This window comes from Erinaceus europaeus, chromosome 3 (assembly GCF_950295315.1).
Source record: "Erinaceus europaeus chromosome 3, mEriEur2.1, whole genome shotgun sequence".
Classification (NCBI taxonomy): Eukaryota; Metazoa; Chordata; class Mammalia; order Eulipotyphla; family Erinaceidae; genus Erinaceus; species Erinaceus europaeus.
The window spans coordinates 117,365,861-117,385,838 of NC_080164.1; the positions used below are offsets into that span (position 1 = coordinate 117,365,861).

The 19,978-nt window shown below is 43.0% G+C and overlaps 1 protein-coding gene across 2 annotated transcripts in view; it reads right to left on the reverse strand.

Moving 5' to 3' along the window:
• The window catches only part of SPARCL1 (SPARC like 1), a 54,870-nt gene that overhangs the window by 33,798 nt on the left and 1,094 nt on the right, over positions 1-19,978 (reverse strand). The window contains exon 2 of one of the 2 annotated variants that reach the window (XM_060187784.1): positions 1,788-1,909. The exons of the other annotated variant lie outside the window; for it this stretch is intronic. Within the exon in view, the coding sequence (XP_060043767.1) occupies positions 1,788-1,806 (19 nt within the window). The 5' untranslated portion in view covers positions 1,807-1,909. The remainder of the gene's footprint in view (positions 1-1,787; positions 1,910-19,978) is intronic. 2 annotated transcript variants of the gene reach the window in all.

Genomic DNA, 19,978 nt, shown 5'->3' on the forward strand with positions numbered 1-19,978 from the left:
GATCAACGTAGTTATCTAGACTGTACAAAATCTTGAGTTTTTCTGTTGCGTCTGCTTGTCCTTCAGGTCAGTCATGGGTGTTTGGTCTCACTGAACTAATTCATTCTGTCAGCCATTGATCCAAGTGATTTCACTGCCTCTGGCTCCTTATTTTAAGAAATGAACAAACATGCTGACTTGTCTAATATATAGGACAGACTGGCTTCGGGGAGACTGAAAAATGGCTCTGCAAAGAGACTCTCTGGTCTGAGGCTGCAGAGTCCCAGGTTCAACCCCTTGCACCACCATAAGCCAGAGCCGAACAGTTGAGGTGTGTGGTGGGGGAGGTGGGATAGATTGAAGAATTGTCCTGGGAAACAAGAGATGTTTTGAAAATAATTGTCACACTGATGGTTGTGGGGAGGCTTACTTAGCAGGTGTTTGCCAAGTATTTTACAAATGCAATCCTTGGTGTCCTTACTAACTATGATGAATGCCATGTATTTAGAGATAATCAGATTTGTTGCATTCTCTATAAAATGCACTTTTAAAAAATCTGTTCAGAAAGAGTAAATAAAGCTTTAGGTGCAAAATACTGAAGTGAAAAAATAAATAAATAAAAAAGAAAAATGTTGAAGTGAAGCACATTTTTGAATGAGTGCCTATTCTTGAAGACTTAAAGGTGCTCTGTTGGTGCAAAACTAGATAGATATAATTTTTTCAGATGTGTAAGTTTATTCAGAGTGACACAGAAGAACTATTGGTCAGTAATTGGAAGAACTAAGTTCTACACCTGAATAACTTTATTATTTTTTTTTAACCAACCTAAGGACTTTGATCAAGACACTGGTTTCTTCTTCTACAAAACAGAAAAAAAAAAAAATGGTGTCTTTCCTACTTCTCTCTTAGAGCTGTTTTGAAACCCCAAAAAGCCATATAGTCCTTTGTAATTTTTATTAGCTGCCAAAAACTAAACAAAAATATTTTTATTTATTTGAGATACCCATAAGACAAAAATGGTATATAGTCCCACTACTCATATTTTGGAGATTTAATTTATCCATTTTTCTTAGTCTTTTTTCTTCTTTCTTTCTTTCCTTCCTCTCTCTCCCTTCTTTACCCTTTCTTTCTTTCTTTCTTTCTTTCTTTCTTTCTTTTTCCTTTTTTCTTATTTCTTTCATCACTAGGGTTCTCACTGGGGCTCAGTGCCTACACAACTCCACCATTCTGAATGGACAGCCATTCTTCTCCTTTCTTTTTGATAGTGGGATAGAGAAAGAGAGAGAGAGAGAGAGAGAGAGAGAGAGAGAAAGAGAGAGAGGAGGAGAGATAGCAAGATAGCATTGCTTCACTGTTCATGAGGCTTTCCTCCAGTAGGTGAGGACTGGGGGCTTGAACTTAGGTCCTTGTACGTAGTAAATTATGCTCTCTACTGGGTGAGCCATCACATACTCCCAAGTTATTTCCTTATTTACTTCAAACTACTGTTTCTTTTCAAGGGTGTAGAAATGTGAAAGCTATGAGAGATGGTAGGAGACACCTGAATTTGAAGTAATGACAATTAGACTGCTTTAGATACAAGTTTTCTGGAGAAAACCAGGGCTGTGAGTATGGTATTTCAAATACCCAAAGCCTTTGTGCCAACTGGGCCAAACATCATTGAAGCAAATACTCTTAGGAAACATTTAGCAAGGCAGAAACAAGTCTCTCACTAAGAACCAAATACCCAGGGACCAGGTAGTGGCTCACCTGGTAGTACACACACGTTACTATGGGCAAGGATCTGGGTTCAAGAGTTTAGTCCCCACCTGCAGGCAGAAACTTCATGAGCAGTAGAGCAGTGCTGCAGATGTCTCTCCTTCTCTTTGAATAATAGTCACTAAGAATGGTGGAGTTGTGCAAGTACTGGGCCCCAATGATAACTTGATGGCTAATGAAACAAAATAAAGCCAAAAACAACAAACAGGTAAATAAGAAACTAAAACCCATCAAACATCCATTCTAACTGATCTGGGGAGCTGTCTAGAGGTCAGTTCTGACATTTCCTGTTCACCAGGTATGGACATTGCAGTGTGGTGAAGATGGCTGCCTCACTTGGCTGGTCCTCCCATTGAGAGGCTGAGGTCGGCTCTCCCCATGCACCAGCCTTAGTGGACCAAATGACTGAGGCAGAAGTGCTTTTTTGAGACTTTGGAACGTAACTCATAAACCTTGGAGCTGTGACCTAGATTTCTTGAAACACTTTTTTTGTGAGTGCTGAGCCACTTGGTTTGAGGCTGTCAAGTCACAGAAGATACCTTGTAATAAACCTGTCTGCCTGAGCTTTCCATCCATTCTGGAATGCAGAGGACAATGAGCAGGACCCCCTCAGACTCTCCAGAGTAAGTCACCTGCTAACTCAGCACCTGAGTGACCTGTCCAATTTTCTGACCCCAAAGCCGTGAGACATTCTGAAATGATTCTTATTTAGTGTCACTAAATGTATCAGCAGTTAAATGACTGTATGAACATTAAATATCTTGAGAGAAAAAATACTTAACAACGTCTATTAGCATAAAATCACTCATGCTCATCAAAATGTGGTTTTTATCACCAAGCAGAACCTGGACTGGAGTTGGTGTATTGCACTAACCTAAAAGACTGTGGGGTGGGTGGGTAGGGGAGGGTTCATGTCCTAGAACACGATGGCAGAGGACCTAGTGGGGTTATATTCTTATGCGGAAAACTGGGAAATGCGATGCATGTATAAATTATTGTATTTACTGTCTACTATAAATCATTAATTCCCCAATGAAAGAAAATGTGATTTTATTGAAAAAGTATTAAAAATGCAGACAGGCCAGCAGATGGCTCAGCCAGTAGAATGCACGTTACCATCCACAGGGACCCATATTCAAGCCCTGGGTCACTGCATGGGAGAGTGTGTAATGGAGAAGTTTCACAAATGGTGGTGAACTTTTTTCTCTGTTTCTCTGTGTCTTTCTCTCTGTCCATTGCGCCACCTCCCGGACCCCCCCATATATATATAATTTCTCTATGTCTCTCATCCTCTATTTAAAGGAAATAAAATAAAATATGGCTGTCGGGAGTGGTACTGAGTGGTACAGGTACTGAGCCTTAGCAATAACCCTGGTGGCAAAAAAGAAAAGAAAAAGTGAGTTTTATAATTGACTGTTTAACATAGTAACTAGTATAATGGATTTTCTTCTGAGATTTTAGTTTATGCCAGTTATCATGGAAAGCACTTCACCTTTGCACCACTGCCTGCATCCTTACTTCCAATTCCTATGTCATCCACTCACTGAAGGCTTCATGAACCTCTTAGAGTGAATTTCATGAGTGAAGAACAATGGAAGCCAAGTGATGTGAAAATTCAAAATGGCCAAAAGGGTAAATAAAATTCATCTCCAGGGATATTCTTAAAGATATTTCTTAAAGAAGGAGGACCAAGTGGTGGTTGAATTTTTATGTGGAAGACTGAAAAATGTTACACATGTACAAGCTATTTTACTGTTGACTATAAACCATTAGTCCCCCAATAAAGAAATTAAAAAAAAAAAGAAAGACTGAGGGGGAAAACAGATATTTCCATCTCTCTTCTCTCCCTCTCTTTTCTGGAAAAGAGCACATTCTTTATCTCCATCATGTGTCACTGAGGATTATATTTAATTATATTTGGTCATATTTAGAGGATTCCCACAGACTTATCTTGGATTAGCTTGTCCGATAGCCATGTTTCCACACCTCCTCAGCATTCCTGTCAGAGGGCCTCACCTCATACCGCTCACCACTGACTGATTTCCAGAGGCCTTGCTTCAGAGCCTCAGCTTGGGGTGGACCCAGGAAACAGCTCTCTTCAAGCATCTTCAAAACCTTCCAGGAAGCTCCACCATTTCTGGCCTCATGGTGGAGTGGAAGAAATTGTTTTACCTTTATTTACTTTCTCTCATTCAAATCATGACAGCTGTCCTCTTATCCCTTCCTCCTCATAGTAGCATTTACTGATTCCTCTTTTTTTGGGGGGTGTGTGTTCCTTGGGGGCACAGCATGTATCTGACCAGGACTCGGTGAAGGTTAGAGGTCAGAAGCTGGAATTTTGGGACCCTCATTCATATAGACTCCTTGTTAGGCCTTGTGCCTGATTTTTTACTGTTTTTTATTTTATTATTATTTTTTTATTAAGAAGACTTCACACTGTGTAAGATTCTGGTTCACAAATTCTGGACTCACCTTCATAAAAGACTTCATGAGATCTGAATGATAGCATGGTGGCTTGTCTTTTGAAGCCCACTAAGTTGAGCTGATCAGATACATAATCTCTATTATTTTTTTCTGTTTGGAGCTCTTCTCCCTGTCCTTTAATTAATTTGATTTTTTGTCTCCTTGGAATTTCTCTCCCCTGAATGCCAGGTTCTTAGCTTTCTCATCTGATTGCTCTTATTTGAATCTCCTTTATTATTTAAATTCCACCAGTATAACACAAAACCTTTTTGGGATTTAGTGGAAAATAGTCCCTCTCCTTATTCTGTTAATAAAACAATTCATATATTTAGTTCTGCTTGTTGGGAGAAAGATTTTTAGTGCTTTCAGCAATGGGAATGTACTCAGATTCATTCACTGGTTCTCTCCCACGAGGAAGAAAAACATCTTGAGCTCAGATCCAAGAAGAGTTCCAAGTAGCCTCATTCTCATGGTGTGGGGACCTGTTGTGGAACAATGGCAGGCTTTGATGAAACCATGGAGGAAAGCGCTCATGGCAAGAAGTCCCCAGAGGACTGGGCACTGGGCCCTGGTTAGGGCCAACACAAGGAACAGGGACACAATGGCTGCCCCACTGTCACCCACTCATCTGCCAGCTCTGAAGGAAACAGAGACAACACATCCGAATGAGTCCATGGATGGTACATGGGGAGTTTGTGGGAAACAGGGTGAACAATCTAACCCTGTTTGTGCCTCCTGAGAGGAGATGTGGGATGACTTATCTCAGCAGGGAGGGCACAGATGTCGCTCAGCTGCTCGCGATCTCCCACACAGAGAAGAGATTGAGTTCCCCAGTATATCTTCCATTTGCTCCTCCAGATCTCAATTTCTCTATGTACTATAAAAAAGACAAAGCTTTGGTGTGGAGTGTCTGGAATCAGTGGTGAGTCAGCACCTTCAGCCACACTCACCATCTCAGAACTGACTGTGGGCAGCCATGGGCCATGTACACAGGAGTTGAGGGCAAGCAAGAGAGAGCAAGCAAAGGCTGGGCTCTTGAGGGTCACCTGCTGGGACAGGACTAAAGCTGATCATCAGACTCAGCTACAGTGGCCTCCTGTGTTCCTATCCAGACTATTTTCAATTTCCAAGAAAACTTTTTTTTTTTTGCCTCCAGGGTTATCGCTGGGTTATTATTGATGCCTGCATTAGGAATCCACTGTTCCTGGAGGCTATATTTTCCTTTTTGTTGCCTTTATTGTTTGTCATTGTTATTACTTCGTTGTTGGATACGACAGAAATCGAGAGTGGAGGGGAAGACAGAGAAGGGTAGAGAAAGATAGACACTTGCAGACCTGCTGCACTGCTTGTGAAGCGACCCCCCTGCAGGTGGGGAGCTGGAGGCCCAAACCGGGATCCTTATGCTGGTCCTTGTGCTTCATGCCATGTGCGCTTAGCCTGCTGCACTACTGCCTGGCTCCCAGAAAACTTTTTTTTTTTTTAAGGAATCACTTTCAACTGGACTAAGGGGTCTGTGTGGTAGCACATCCAGCAGAGAACATGTTATTGTGATTGAAGACTTGGGTTCAAGTCTCTGGTCTCCACCTGCAGGGTTGGGGCAAGTGGGGAGGGAGCTTCACAAGTGGTGGAGCAATGATGTAGGTATTGCTCCTGTCTCTCTCTTCCTCTCTTTCTTCATCTTTCACATTCTATCAGAAAAAGTCATTGAGAACACTGGAGCTGTGCAGGCAACAAGCTTCAGTGATAACATTGGTGGAAAAAAACAATTGTTTTCAGATTATAAGAGGACATCAACCAGCAGATTTTATCAGTGAATGGATGTTGGGGTACTTGCCACCCTACCTCTCACTTCTTCTTCTAGCGTTTGCCCTTCTTCCGTAGCCAGTCAACAGCATCAGGTTGAGCCTGATGTAAAGTTTCGAGACCTCCTTTGAATCTGGAGAGGTGGCAGTCGTTGACTATGTGGATCATAGTCTGTCTGTAGTCTCAGGGGCAGTTCGGGTCATCTCTGGCTCCCCAGTGATGGAACATAGCTCTCCCTACAACTACCTAGCAAGCTACTGAGCAAAGGACCACGGGCAGGTACCAAGGTGTAACCTGAAATTGCCCTCAGTTTCAGGAAAAAGCTGACTGACAGTTTTTCTAGACATAGATGAGCCCAGACATGGCATGAGGGCCTCAGAATCTGCTGCATGTACTGGCATAGGCTGGTGGGTGGGCAGGGAAGGAAGACACCTGCGGCTCAGTATCTGCCTTTGTTTACTTTGAATTCCAACAGTAAGCAGCACTGACCTGGCTCAGGCACTGAGTTTAGTTTCTAACCAAATGGCAGGGAAAAGTCGCTGCATCTCAGGCTTGAATCTCAAAAGGAGATTCCAACATGCAAAGATAGCATGGGCAACTGACCACATGAAACATGTACAAACCACTTTCAGGTTTTCCTTTGTTTTCTGACTTTTGTTTATAAAAACTCTCAGTGGGTCCAGAGCATACACACACACACACACACTTACACTCACACACACTCACACACGCTGTTTCATTTCTTTATATTGCACATGAGTGAAATCATCCAGTAATTGTCTTTCAGAAAAATGCAGATCATTTGGTAACAGATATAAACTATAGTCCTGGAACACAAAGAATGGAAGTATCAAATTCCTTGACTTTGCTTCTTTCCTCTTTCCCCCACATAAACAAAACAAAGCAAAAACCAACCAACCAAATAAACCCTGCATAGGTGGGGAGGTAGTGTGATCATGCCTGAGGCTCCAGGGACTCAGGTTCAGTCCTAGGAGTCATAAGTTAGAACTAAACAGTGCTCTGGTGAAAAGAAATAAAATTAAAATAACATAAACCAGAAAGAAAGAGAGAAACAAAACAAGATGAAAGCAGTCAGAGAATGAACTCAAGGCCTCTTGCATATACTGAAGGTCCCTGTCATATTTTAGAATAACCAGGTTATTCAGGTTGAATCAAGTGTAATAAAAACTCTTTGCCTTTGGAGCCTACAAATGACGCATTCTTATCTTTGCTTATTTGCTTTTATTAATTCTGGGTTAAATAGTACTTTAGTTTGAAACTAATGTCTACCCTATTAAAAAATAAAAGAACCCAATAGCACTTAACACTCCTCATTCCACCTTTTTTTTTTTTTTCCTCCAGCTGGGGTTTGGCACCTGCACTATGAATCTACTGCTCCTGGAGGTTATTTTTTTCCCCCTTTGTTGTCCTTGTTGTTTATCATTGTTGTTGTTATTATTGTTGTTGTTGGCTAGGAGAGAGAGAAATTAAGAGAGGAGGGGAAGACAAAGAAGGAGAGAGAAAGATAGACACCTGCAGATCTGCTTCACCGCTTGTGAAGAAGCGACTCCCCTGCAGGTTGAGGAGCCAGGGGCTCGAACCGGGATATTTGTGCCAGTCCTAGGGCTTTGCGCCATGTGTGCTTAACCCACTGCGTTATCGCCCAACCCCTTCCAACCATCTTTAATTAAAAAAAAAAAAACCATTAGCAGATGTGATGCTCTTTCCAAAAGTTTTGTCCATTTTTTTTTTTTATAAGCTGCAAATCTGGTTCTTACACATAGTCCAAATGGATTATAATGACTAAGCTGTCATGACAGAGGTTTGATTAGAATGTGGTTAATGATTTTATTTATATTTTATTTTAGCAATTATAGGATTATACTAGGTAAAATTTGTATGTCCATAGTAACCCTTTTGAAAATCGTCTCCATTTATCTCAATCAGGTTTGCAGCATGTGGGGCAGTCCTTCTACCAGACACCTGAACGTTCCCATCATCCTCCAGTGAACATCGTCTTCTAGCAGAGAGGACGGCTCAGGACAGCAGCGTGGTCAGGAGCAGACTGCAGGTAGACCTTGACTTTTGTCACCCAGTATGGCAGTTCCCCCTTGTTTAGCATGCTACCCCAAGCTCCACAAGAGAATCCATTTTGCTGAATTAAAAATATGTGCAGGGAGTTAGGCAGTGCATACCCAGTTGAGCACACCTGAGTTCAAGCCCCTACTTCCCACCTACAAGGGGGAAGCTTCACGAGTGACGAAGCAAGTCTTTCTCTCTCTTTCCCCCTCCCTTCAACTTTTCTCTGTCTATCAAATAAAGAAGAGGGAAATAAATGGCCACTAGGAGCGGTGGATTCATCCTGTCGTCACCGAACCCCAGTGATAACCCGACTGGCAATTTAAAAAAAAAGTGTGCAAAGACTGGGTCAACATTTCCTTTACCTGAGTAGTGCATCCTTGAGAATATTCAGAAACTCCTGGGATTTTCAGTTATGAAAATAGTCTCCATTTTTATGGGGCTGGGGGTGGTGGTAGTAACAGATTATTCAAGCTTCACCCAAGCAAGAAGAGTCAAGGTCAGGCCAGCCTTCCTGCAGAGTTGCTAGGAGAGAAGGCAGAGCAGGCACAAGCAGAGGAGCCTGACATCCCTTTTGTTTAGTTTTCTTTTGAATGAAGGATTGGCTTTCACCAAGGGAGAAGTTGTAATTGGATTTCTGCATAAAAGGAGGTTATAATTAGATTTCTCAGCAGGTCTACATGTTCTGTCCTTGGGAAAAGCCAGGGAAAGGACCTGAATAGCTAACCCTCTTGCTGGAGGGGTGGTCTGAATAAACTGAAGAGAGTGACCTGAAAGGCACCTGCTTAATAGGCCATGTGTCTGTCTGTCAATCTCCCTGGTCTCTGGTGAAGCAAGGTGGTGCTTCACCAGAATATATTCCTTCCTGCGGCAGATGGAAACCAGTACACATAAGAGCTGCACATCTCTGGACGTTGCATTTGGGAGAGAGCCCTGGACACTTGCTTGAAGGAAATTCTCTTGGGCTCCCTGTTTTTTGGAGTGTTGACATATCTGTTTCCTAGATAAAGTGGGGATGCCTAAAGCTTGGTCCTCACAGAGCATCATTCTCCATTTAAATGAAGGAGCACAACCAGAATATATATTGAGCTCTCTAGTTCCTTTTGAGCTCTTATTTGCTATTGGTTTTCTGTCAGTTTCTGTAGTATTTTCTAGAAGTTTAAGTTAGCATCGTGTCAGGTAGAGCATATTTTTGTATATTGGTTTCTTTTCAGTGCTTAGAATTTTAAACTACCAATGAGCTTAACTAATGCTTAATTTAATATAAGTTTACATTTAAAATGGTGATTTTTTTTAATCCTGTAAGTTATCTTCCACTTTCATCTGATCCTGGAGACCCTAGACCAATTAATTACATTAACCCAGGGAAAGGCAAGTAAAGAATGAAGAATTAAAGCTTACCAAAAGTTGTTTTTCAGTCAAACCCTAAAGTTCTTCACTGCTCTGACTAATCAAGACTTAGTGACAGGTTGGGAGGTAGATAGGATAATGGTAGAAAAACTCTCATGCCTGAGGCTCCAAAATCCCAAGTTCAATCCCCCACACCATCATAAACCAGAGCTGAGCAGTGCTCTGGTTAAAAACAAAACAAAACAAACAAACAAATCCCACCTTAATGACAGCCCCAACAAATAATAGAATTTCTTTATGATCCAGCATTTGCCCAAAGGACATGCAAGCACTAATTCAAAGGAACATATGCACCCCTGTGTTCCTAGATGTTCTATTCATCATAGCCAAAGAGTGGAATCAGCCTACCTGCCGATGCCTGGCTAAAGAAGTTAATGGGATCTATATTCTGTGGGGCAGTACTTTGCAATCAAAAAAGATGATATTGTGTCCTTTGGGGCAAAATGGATAGAACTGGAGGTGAATATGCTTAGTGAAATAAATAAAAAGATGAAAGGCAGCTACTGGGTAGTTTCACTCATGTGTGGAATCTAGAGAACTGGTACACATGGACTTGCAAGAAAAAAAAAACACAGAGATAAGCAAACTGTGTCTAAGACTTGTGAGAATTATGGTGGTTATCTTTGGGAGGTGGGAGGGTGGGGGCACAGAGCTCGGTGACGGGTGTGGTGTGGAGCTATACCTTGTAATCTTAAGATGTTATAACCCACTATTAATCACAAATGCAAAATGGAAAAAAAAAATAGTGAAGGCTGCTTCCCGGAGACCTGCCTGAGTCACATGGTTATGTTTGTGCAGTTGGGAGCAAACCTGGTCCACAGTGACCACAGAAAATTCTTGGCCTCTGACTGGGCTTTGGGAGTCACTTTCCCAGCACACAGGTGTGAAGAAGCAGGATGAAGTAGTGTTTATGCTCCACTGTGACCCAACCTTTCTGTGCTCTGATGTTGCCCTCTATCTCCACTGCCCAGCCCCTAAGAGAGAAAAATGAGGTGGTATCTTGCTGAAAGTCAGCTAGATTAAGAAAGACCTACCAGAGAGTCTAGGAAAGAGGGGTTTGTGTGGACTGTTGTCTCTGTTACTCTTATTTTTCTTTCTGTGACTGGCATATCATTTCCTGGAGTATGTTGAACCATGCTTCCTAATAAGGCCAGGTATCCTCTGTTGAATTCGTTTATGTCAGAGGAATCCTGCTATTTTTGGAAAATGGTTGGAACTAGAGAAAGATTGCCTTTCAGGGAAATGTAGTAAACGAAATGATTATTATAGGTACCTCATTATCCAACTGTAACAGAATTGCGTTCCACTCTTTCTTGACTTGATAGACAAATGCTTTGTTATTAGAGAGCAAATCCCTTGCCCATATTATGGCCCAATTGTGTGGATTGTTACTTGATCCAGAGTTAATACTGGGGCTTTGGGGCTTTTAAAGTACTAATGAGTCTCTTGGGAGAGCTCTATAGCTTGCTCTTAGCTATCAGGGGAGGGGGTGGGTTATGGGGATTGGGTGTTGGGAATTGTGTGGAGTTGTACCCCTCCTACCTTATGCTTTTGTTCACTAATCCTTTCTTAAATAAAAAATTAAAAAAAAAAGTCATCTGAAGGATTAAAAAAAAGAAACCAAAAACCTAAACTCACCTATTTTGAGTTCTCTGCTGAGTCGTTGACTGAAGGTGTTCCAGCCCTTAAGGGTAAATGATAGACTCCACAATCTTTAGCTGCTCGTGCTCCTGCCTGAGTCAATATGAGGACTGGGTCCATGCTTGGGCATGGAAACATGGAAACGTTTTAGTCTAAGCAGCATTCAGCAGGAATGTAAAAGATGCACATAGAACAGGCGTGGAGCAGAGAAGAAATGCACATAGTGTTCAGGAAAAGGGGTGTCATGTCATGGGGGAGTTGTGTTGGATTTACATTCTTGCTTCGTCCCCTTTGCTCTTGGGGTGCTGCCCTTCTCTCTGTTGATCAGGTAGGCTCCAGTGCCCCAGCTACTGGGTCTTTCCACGCTCAGATTTTTCTCTTGCCAGCTAACACCCACTGTTTCTAGTCACCACCACCCAACACACATTCATACTCCCATCCAACCTCAGAGTTAACCTATTTAACAGTCAAATTAAGGATAGCCATCACTCTAATACTTTCTCAGAAAAGAGGTGCCTCGTTTTAATGGTGGCCTTTTTGGTCAATGCCAGACCACCCCATCATCTGGGGCTCTAGTCAGGGAATCCTGGGATTCCCACATAGATATAATAGGCCTAGACTACTAATAGAGCTTTTTTCCACATGAAGACATCTAATTTCATCTGTTCTATTCCTACCTTTGGGTTCCTGTTTATGAACAATTTGTCTTTCTTTTTTAAAAGATATTTATTTTAATTAGTTATTCCCTTTTGTTGCCCCTGTTGTTTTATTGTTGTCATCATTGTTGGATAGGACAGAGAGAAATGGAGAGAGGAGGGGGAAGGCAGAGAGGGGGCGAGAAAGATAGACACCTGCAGACCTGCTTCACCGCTTGTGAAGCGACTTCCCTGCAGGTGGGGAGCCAGGGCTCAAACTGGGATCCTTACACCGGTCCTTGCACTTTGTGCCACCTGCGCTTAACCCACTGCGCTATAGCCTGACTCCCAATTTGTCTTTTTTTATACCTTACCACTTTCAGCCACCAAGTTTCAGATGCTACTATGATGCCATCCTGACTTCCTTGGGCAGATAACCTCACCAATGTGTCCCGAAGTCTCACCTCTCCAGAGCCCTATTCCACTAGGGAAAAATAGAAACAGGCCTGATTGACCTGCCAACATCCATGTCCAGTGGAGAAGCAATTACATAAGCAAAAACTCCCACCTTCTGCACTTCATAAGGAGTTATGGTCCATACTCCCAAAGGGATAAAGAATAAGGAAGTTTCCAGTGGAGGAGATGGGATATGAAATTCTGGTGGCGGGAACTGTGTGGAATTGTACCCCTGTTATCTTACTGGAATTGTACCCCTGTTATCTTACTGGAATTGTACCCCTGTTATCTTACAATATTGTTAATCATTATTAAATCACTAATTAAAAAAAAGAGGTGGGGGGGTCGGGTGGTAGTGCAGCGGGTTAAGCGCACATGGCACAATGTGCAAGGAATAGTGTAAGCATCCCAGTTCAAGCCCCCGGCTCCCCACCTGCATGGAGGTCACTTCACAAGTGGTTGAGCGGGTCTGCAGGTGTCTATCTTTCTTCCCCCTCTCCTCTCGATTTCTCTCTGTCCTATCCAACAACAACGACATCGGTAACAACAGTAATTATAACCACAATGATAAAACAACAAGGGCAACAAAGGGGAAATAATAGCCTCCAGGAGCAGTGGTTTCATGGTGTAGGCACCAAGCCCCAGCAATAACCCTGGAGGCAAAAATAACTAACTAACTAACTAACTAAATAAATAAATAAATATTTTTTAAAAAAGAAAAGAGGTGACTTGCTCTCAACATTTATTTTAACATATATGTAACAATTATTTAAATGATATGATTACTTTTTACCCTCTCTCAAATCCTGCTATATAAAAGGATTTGTCTTACATTCTTGTGCTTCTGAAGTTGCTTACTTGAAAAAAAAAATTAAAGCAGTGCTAGAGATAGAACCCAGACTAACACTCCAGTGTGTTACTGTGGTAAGTTTCCCTGACTTCCAGGTAATATGGCAGAATGACTGCTCCATCCATCTTGTATTAAGAGGAGAGAGGGAGAGACACCAGAGCACTGCTTCATCAAATATGGAGTACCAGGGTACTCTTCTGGCGCTGCTCCTGGTACTCCCATGTGGGTGCTCAGGCTTGGACCCAGGGCCTTACCCACAGTGGGGCACACGAGTCACCTCATGGTCTGCTCTCTCACATTACAAGGCATTGTTTCAATCACTTTATTGGAAAAAAAACCAAAACAACTATGTCAGGAAGACAGCCTGAAATGATCACAAGCAGAGCTCATTTCATTCATTTGAGAAGGTCACTTTGACATTAAAGAAGGAGATAAAGATATTATAAAGGAGATTTAGTCAATATTCCTGAGGTATGACTACATCATTGCAACGATTGGACTTGCACAAAGTAGAAAACCATACTCAACAGACTAGAGTGGCTTTAAATAAGCCTGTACCGCAATGGAACAAGGTTACCGAGGCAATAGTTAAGACATTGTGGTCACCATCATAGAATGAGATTTGTACATGGGTATCATATTTGTAGCCTCAGAAGATTCATTTTTTAAAATTTTTACAAAAATTTTTTAATTAATAATTTAATGATGATTTACAATACTGTAAGATAACAGAGGTACAATTTCATAAGTTCCCACCACCAGAGTTTCATGTCCCCTTCCCTCCTTTGGAAACTTCACTGTTCTTTATCCCTCTGGGAATATGGACCAAAATTCTTTATAGGGTGCAGAAAATGAAAGGTCTGACTTCTGTAATTGCTTCTTTGCTGAACACGGATGTTGGCAGGTGGATCCATATGCCCAGCCTCTTTCTATCTTTCCCTAGTGGGGTAGGGTCTGGGGAGGGGAAGTTTTTTTTTTAAATTTGTATTTTACATATTTATTAATTTATTAGACAGAGACAGAGAGAAACTGAGATGGGAGAGGGGAATAGAGAGGGAGAGAGAAAGAGAAACAACTATAACACCACTTCACCTCTTGTGATGCTTCCCTTCAGTAGGTGGGAACTAGGGGCTTGAACCCAGGTGCTTGCAAATGGTGGTAACATGTGCTCTCAACTGAGTGTACCATGGCTCTGTCCCCCCTCAGCAGCTTTCTGTGTGTTTGAACAACTTGCAGAAAACAGGGAGGTATGCCATAATGACATAATGGCAGAATGGACCCAATGAACACAGATGCCTGCGTTACAGAGATGCACAGAGAAAATACTAGCAAAATTGCCTCAGGGATTTTGAGAGTGGAAAAGTTATGCTTAAGGCAGAAAGAAAATATTTAGAATCAAGTGTGACTTTAGCATATGGAACAACAGAGTAAGTGTCTAAGTGTTTGTCACCATATAATGCACATATGTTATTTGTGCATTTCAGCAGCTCAGAGATTTTGACTTGACAAAGTGAAGGTGGCTTTGTGTTCTAGACCATCTTCTGGTGGGACATGCACACTTCATGCACCTGATGATGTGACTAACGCTGTTCTCCCTAGGTGGGTGGCAGTTGCCCCAGGAGCACATCCTTTCTCCACATTCACTCTATAGCACCTCTAGCATTTCACGTGTGAAGAACACTGAATGCATTAGCTGCTGGTGGCACAAGATTAAAACAGGTCCTATTGGCATAGTGGCATGACCTGGAAGACACTGGAAACAGAAGCTTCAATAAAAAAAAAAGGTTGAGATGAAAGGTGAGATACTTTTTTGCCTTAGTATTCATCAAGAGGAGAAGGGTCTTTTTTCTCTCGATAAATGTAAATGCCCTTTTCCATGCATGAGGACCCAGGCTAAAGCCCCCAGTCTCCATTTGTGGGGGATGGAGGGGGGTGGGAAGCAGTCTCTTCCCCTCCCCCCAGTTTCTCTCTCTGTCTCACCCTGTATTAAAAAATGGTTGCTGGGAATGAAGGCACTGAGTAACCCTGATGAAAAAAGAAAAAGAAAAAATGCAAACATCTTTCTCTCTCTTTTTCTTTCTTCCTTTCTTTCTTTTTTCCCCTTCCTCCCTCCCTACCACCCTTCTTTCCTTCCTTTCACCCATTCATCCTTCCTTCCTTCTTTCTTCCATCCATTATCCTTCCTTCCTTCCTACCTTCCTTCCTTCCTTCCTCTTAAGAAATGTACTGGCTCATGTTTAAACACTACAAATTTTAGGGCACATGCTCACTACAGTTCATTTACAGAGAAAATACAAATTCAGAACATCATTCCTATCAGAGTTATAATGCACAATGACAAGTCTTAAAAGAATAGCTACTTCCTGAGTGTGCACACCCAAACTGCAGTTACTTCTACAGTAGCCTGATGAATTATCAGTCTAATAAACTGAGGAGAAGGGCCTGCTAAGTTTCACATCCAATCTCCCCACAGGTCAGGCCAATTATGGGTGTCTGAGTGTTATGTACAGGACTTCATTCAGTTCCCATGAATCTTCATCATCCTTATTTTGTAAAAGAGAAAACAGAGGCCAAGAGTAAAGAAGATTGCAGCTCAGGAGACAGCACAGTGGAGAAAATGTTGGACTCTCAGGCATGAAGTCTTGAGTTCGATCCCTGGCACTGCATGTGCTAGAGTGAGGCTCTGGTTCTCCCTCTCTGTTTCTCCCTCCTCTCTCACTCTCATACATAAGCAAACAAATACATGTTAAAAAAAGATAGAGTTAAAAAGAAAGCCAGAGCCCAGCAGAGGCCTTGACCATTCCTTGCTATCTGGGTTCCATCCTGCACTGCATATGCCAGAGTTTTGTTTCCTTTCTCTTTAGGAGACAAATAAATACATCTACAAAAAAGACCCCAAACCAGAGTGTCTGGGTGTTGGGGGAGTTTGGGGAGTGCAGTGTGGCTGACCATCATGATACAGCATGGTAACAGGGAGGCGCTGGGAAGGTGGCAAGAGGAGTTATTAATACTTTGAGATAGTAAGTGGAGTCAGTGCTAAGTGCCCTTCCTTTGCCTTCCCAGTTATGCATACCTCCCTCCAGTCAAGTGGTCACCGTTTTGTGTGACTTTCTTGTTAGATTTCTCCCCACCAATCACTCAACCTTTAGAGGAGACATTCAGCTTTGCCATTGGCGCCGTGGAGTGGATTGCATAAGAGGGGGAAAGCCAACAGGGCTGGAGACTTGGATTCCAAAGCAGGGTTTTAAAGCAGACCAAGAGTGATTTCAGAGCGGGTCTCAATACTGCAGTCTCTAGCTCCCCTTTCATTGCTATGACGACAGGCTGCTGGGCTCCATGTCGCCAGCAAAAGCAACTGATGCCAGGGACATAGGGGAGAAGTCCCCCTTCTACCACCCACCCAAAGCCCAACCCCCTTGTTTGAATTTCAGTGGAGAGGAACAAATTCTCCCTTAGAGCAAGTCAAAACCCTTGTTCTGGCCTTTAGAAAAGGTAAGAAAGGAGAAATGTTGGGGGCCTTCTCCCCTGTCCAAGTAGGTCACGGAAATAGAGTCTCTTGCTCTGAATGACAGACAGCAGGGCCAGGACACTCTCTGTCACTGCCCCTGATGGCTCTCAAGGAGCAGCTAGTGGATGAAGTCACAGGATCTCCGGTGATCAGTCTTTCACATGGAGCCCCCCCGGGGGACTAGAGCCATATCAGGGCTCACCTATTTATTAAATTCCTTTTTCTTTGGGTTAAAAAGACAATCCAAAGACCATTTCTGGCTCCAGCCTCCATGAGCTGAAATGCCAAGAGTGCATCTGAAAGCTTTTCATGGACAGGTGAGGCTTCCCATGAGCCTCCTCCTGGAACATTGCCTGTGAGTGCAGTTCTCCGGGCCAGATGTGAGGCTTGGCATTTAACAGACATCTGTTAATTCCTATGAAACCCCCACTAGTAAGAAAGAGAAAGACCAATACCAGATGATGGCCTCACTCATGGCAGAACTTAAGAACAAAGGACAAACAACATAAGGTGAAACTTGAATTGGGTGTGGCATATTGCACCAAAGTGAAGGACTCTGGGGAAGGAGGGCGAAGGACAGGATGAAAGGACACTGAGGTCCTGGTGTATCACGGGGGAGGCAGCCCTATGTTGGGGGAATAAGCATCTCTTAGATAGCTAGACATCTACCATGGAGAGATGAGGGGTTCTATCTATGTGTCAGACTGTACTGTAAACCATTAATCCCATCCCACCCTCATAAAAATAAAATCCAAAGTTTAGATTTTTTTGTAATTTCCATTTTTCCCTATTATTTGATATGACAGAAAGAAGCTGGGAGGAGGAGATAGAGAGGGAGAGAGAAAGAGAGACACCTGCATTCCTGCTTCACTACTCATGAAGCTTTCCTCCTGCAGGGGCTTGAACTTGAGTCCTTGCACACTATAATGTGTATGTTTAACCAGATCCACCCCACCCTCACCCTAGGGTTTTTTTTTTTTTTTTCTTTAATCACAAATTGCTTAGAGAATAGGTAAACTCGGCTAGAGCCCTGGTGTGGCTCGCCAAGCTCACACGGCCTGTGAGAGGCAGAGCCCAGGCACAAACCCAGGTGAGTTAGACTCTGCAGGCCCAAGCTGGCCATACTTCTCTGCCCACCTAAGGTTCAGAACTGCCCTCAGTGTTTCAGTGCATGGCAGAGTTCCATCCAGAGGAGCAGACTCTAAAGGGAGGCCTCCCTTTACTCAGTGTTTCAGTGGGGACAAATAGGTTTCTATGATTGACTGACTGCTTCCAGTTCATCGGGCATCACTGTTCCTTCAGTTAGTTCTCACCACAAGTCTCTGAAGCAGCTCATATTAAGGTCCCCATGTCCACAAAAGAGGGGCTGGAGGTTCAGGGTCATTTGCCCCAAGCCCTGGAGTCTAGAGAAGCAGGCATGCAAACTAGGAATGCCTGTTTTCAGAGCCCCTGGCCGTATTCACTCTCTGACACCCTCTCCCTACGATCAAGACTGCACACTTGTTTCCAGGAGTTTGTTCCTCTCTGGATGTTCATGACAAAAGGGCAGCTGCAAGCCAGTAAAATAGCTCTCTTGGATAGTGTGTTGCGTTGCCAGGCAAAGGACTTAGATTCGAGCCTAGCCCCCACAGCACTGAAGGAAGTTTTGGGTGCTGGAGTTGCTTTTACTTTCTCACTGTCTGCCTCTTTCTCCACTTTTTTTTTTTTTACTCAATTCTGGCATATGGTGGTGCAGAGGATTGAACCTGGGACTTTGGAGCCTCAGCCATGAGAGTCTGTTTGCATAACCATTATGTTATCTTCTCCCTCTATTTTTTGTAATTATCTTTATTTATTGGATACAGACATCAGAAATTGAGAGGAGGGAGGAGACAGAGAGGGGAGAGAAAGAGAGACACCTACAGCCCTTCTTTACCACTTGTGAAGCTTTCCTCCTGCAGGTGGGGACCGGGGGCTTGATCCCTGGTCCTTGTGCACTGTAACACGTACACTCAACCAGGTGCACAACCACCGAACCCCACTTCTTGCTCTATCTGAAAACCTAAAAACAAAAATGGGGGTGGGAGGGTTGAAAGTGGAGACTTGCCTTAGGCTCAGCTTTGGGTGAGAGTTCCCCTGTGGACTGAGAGTGGGCCAGACCCTGACAGGCCAAGCGTCTCTTGGCCGTCTGGGGGAAATTCTGGCCTTAAGGGGCCCTCAGGTCCTCTCCTGAGGCTTGTCCAGAGTGGCACATGAAGGGGAAACAGGTCTCTAATAATACAGGCTTGGGGGTTGGGTAATAGCGCAGTGGGTTAAGCGTGAAACGCAAGGATTGGCATAAAGATCCTGGTTTGAGCCCCTGGCTCCCCACCTGCAGGGTTTTGTTTCACAATTCCTGTCGAACAACAGTGACAACAATCACAAACACAATAACAACAACAATAAACAACAAGGGCAACAAAAGGGAAAAAAATAGCTTCCAGGAGCAGTGCAGGCACCGAGACCCGGCGATAACTCTGGAGGCAATAAATAAATAAAATAATAATACAGGCTCATGCTTTTCTTGGTGGAAAAGATTCCCAATATATTTGGAACGAATGCAACAGTATTTGTGGACTTGAACTATGAAGCCATTACAAGGAAATGAAATGACCAGTGTTTGGGAAGTGTTCAGCTCTGCCACCATTCAACTTATTCCTGCTATGACTGTTATTTTTACTGAGTTGCTAAGTGAAACTGTATATGAGAAACTATTGGGGTTAAGTCCCCTAAAACCTGGATAGGAAACCCCAGACCTCTAGTTGCCCTGGGATGGGACAAAAATTCTCTGAAAGAAAAGACATCATAAACAACATGCAAAATGTGGGTAGGACTTTCATTTGGCTGTTGATAAACAGATAAAAGTAGATTACTCTGCTCCGTTTGAGCTTTCTGAACAAACAGAAATATACACTTAAATCTTCCCAGAGCAAGGTTTCATCTAAAAACAGTCCTATTTAATTGTGAATACTAATAATGATTCACAACCTTCAAGATTATGACTAGCTAATAAAGCTAGATGAATAAACGGTCCACTGGAAAAACAAAAGCTGGTATTGATGAGAAAGGAGAAAATTAAAAAAGGAAAACTCTACTGAGTTGGCTTGAGAGAACATTTCTCTTCAGAGTCATTGGGCCTTTTCCAGAGGCACGCTCAGCTACACGGCCAAGGTGATGTCTGTAACCTCTCTGCTCATGGAAGGTCGGCGCCGTGAGAGCCTCTTTCTGCGGTGCCTTTCAGTTACATATCAGCTGGATCAACCTGCAGTGAAAGCAGGGTTCTCTCTGTGGGGTGACCGCTAAGTCCTGGGACTGAGCATGACTTGCATTATTGCCTTATTTTATATGATAGAACCCCAAATGGAAGGACCTTGCCAT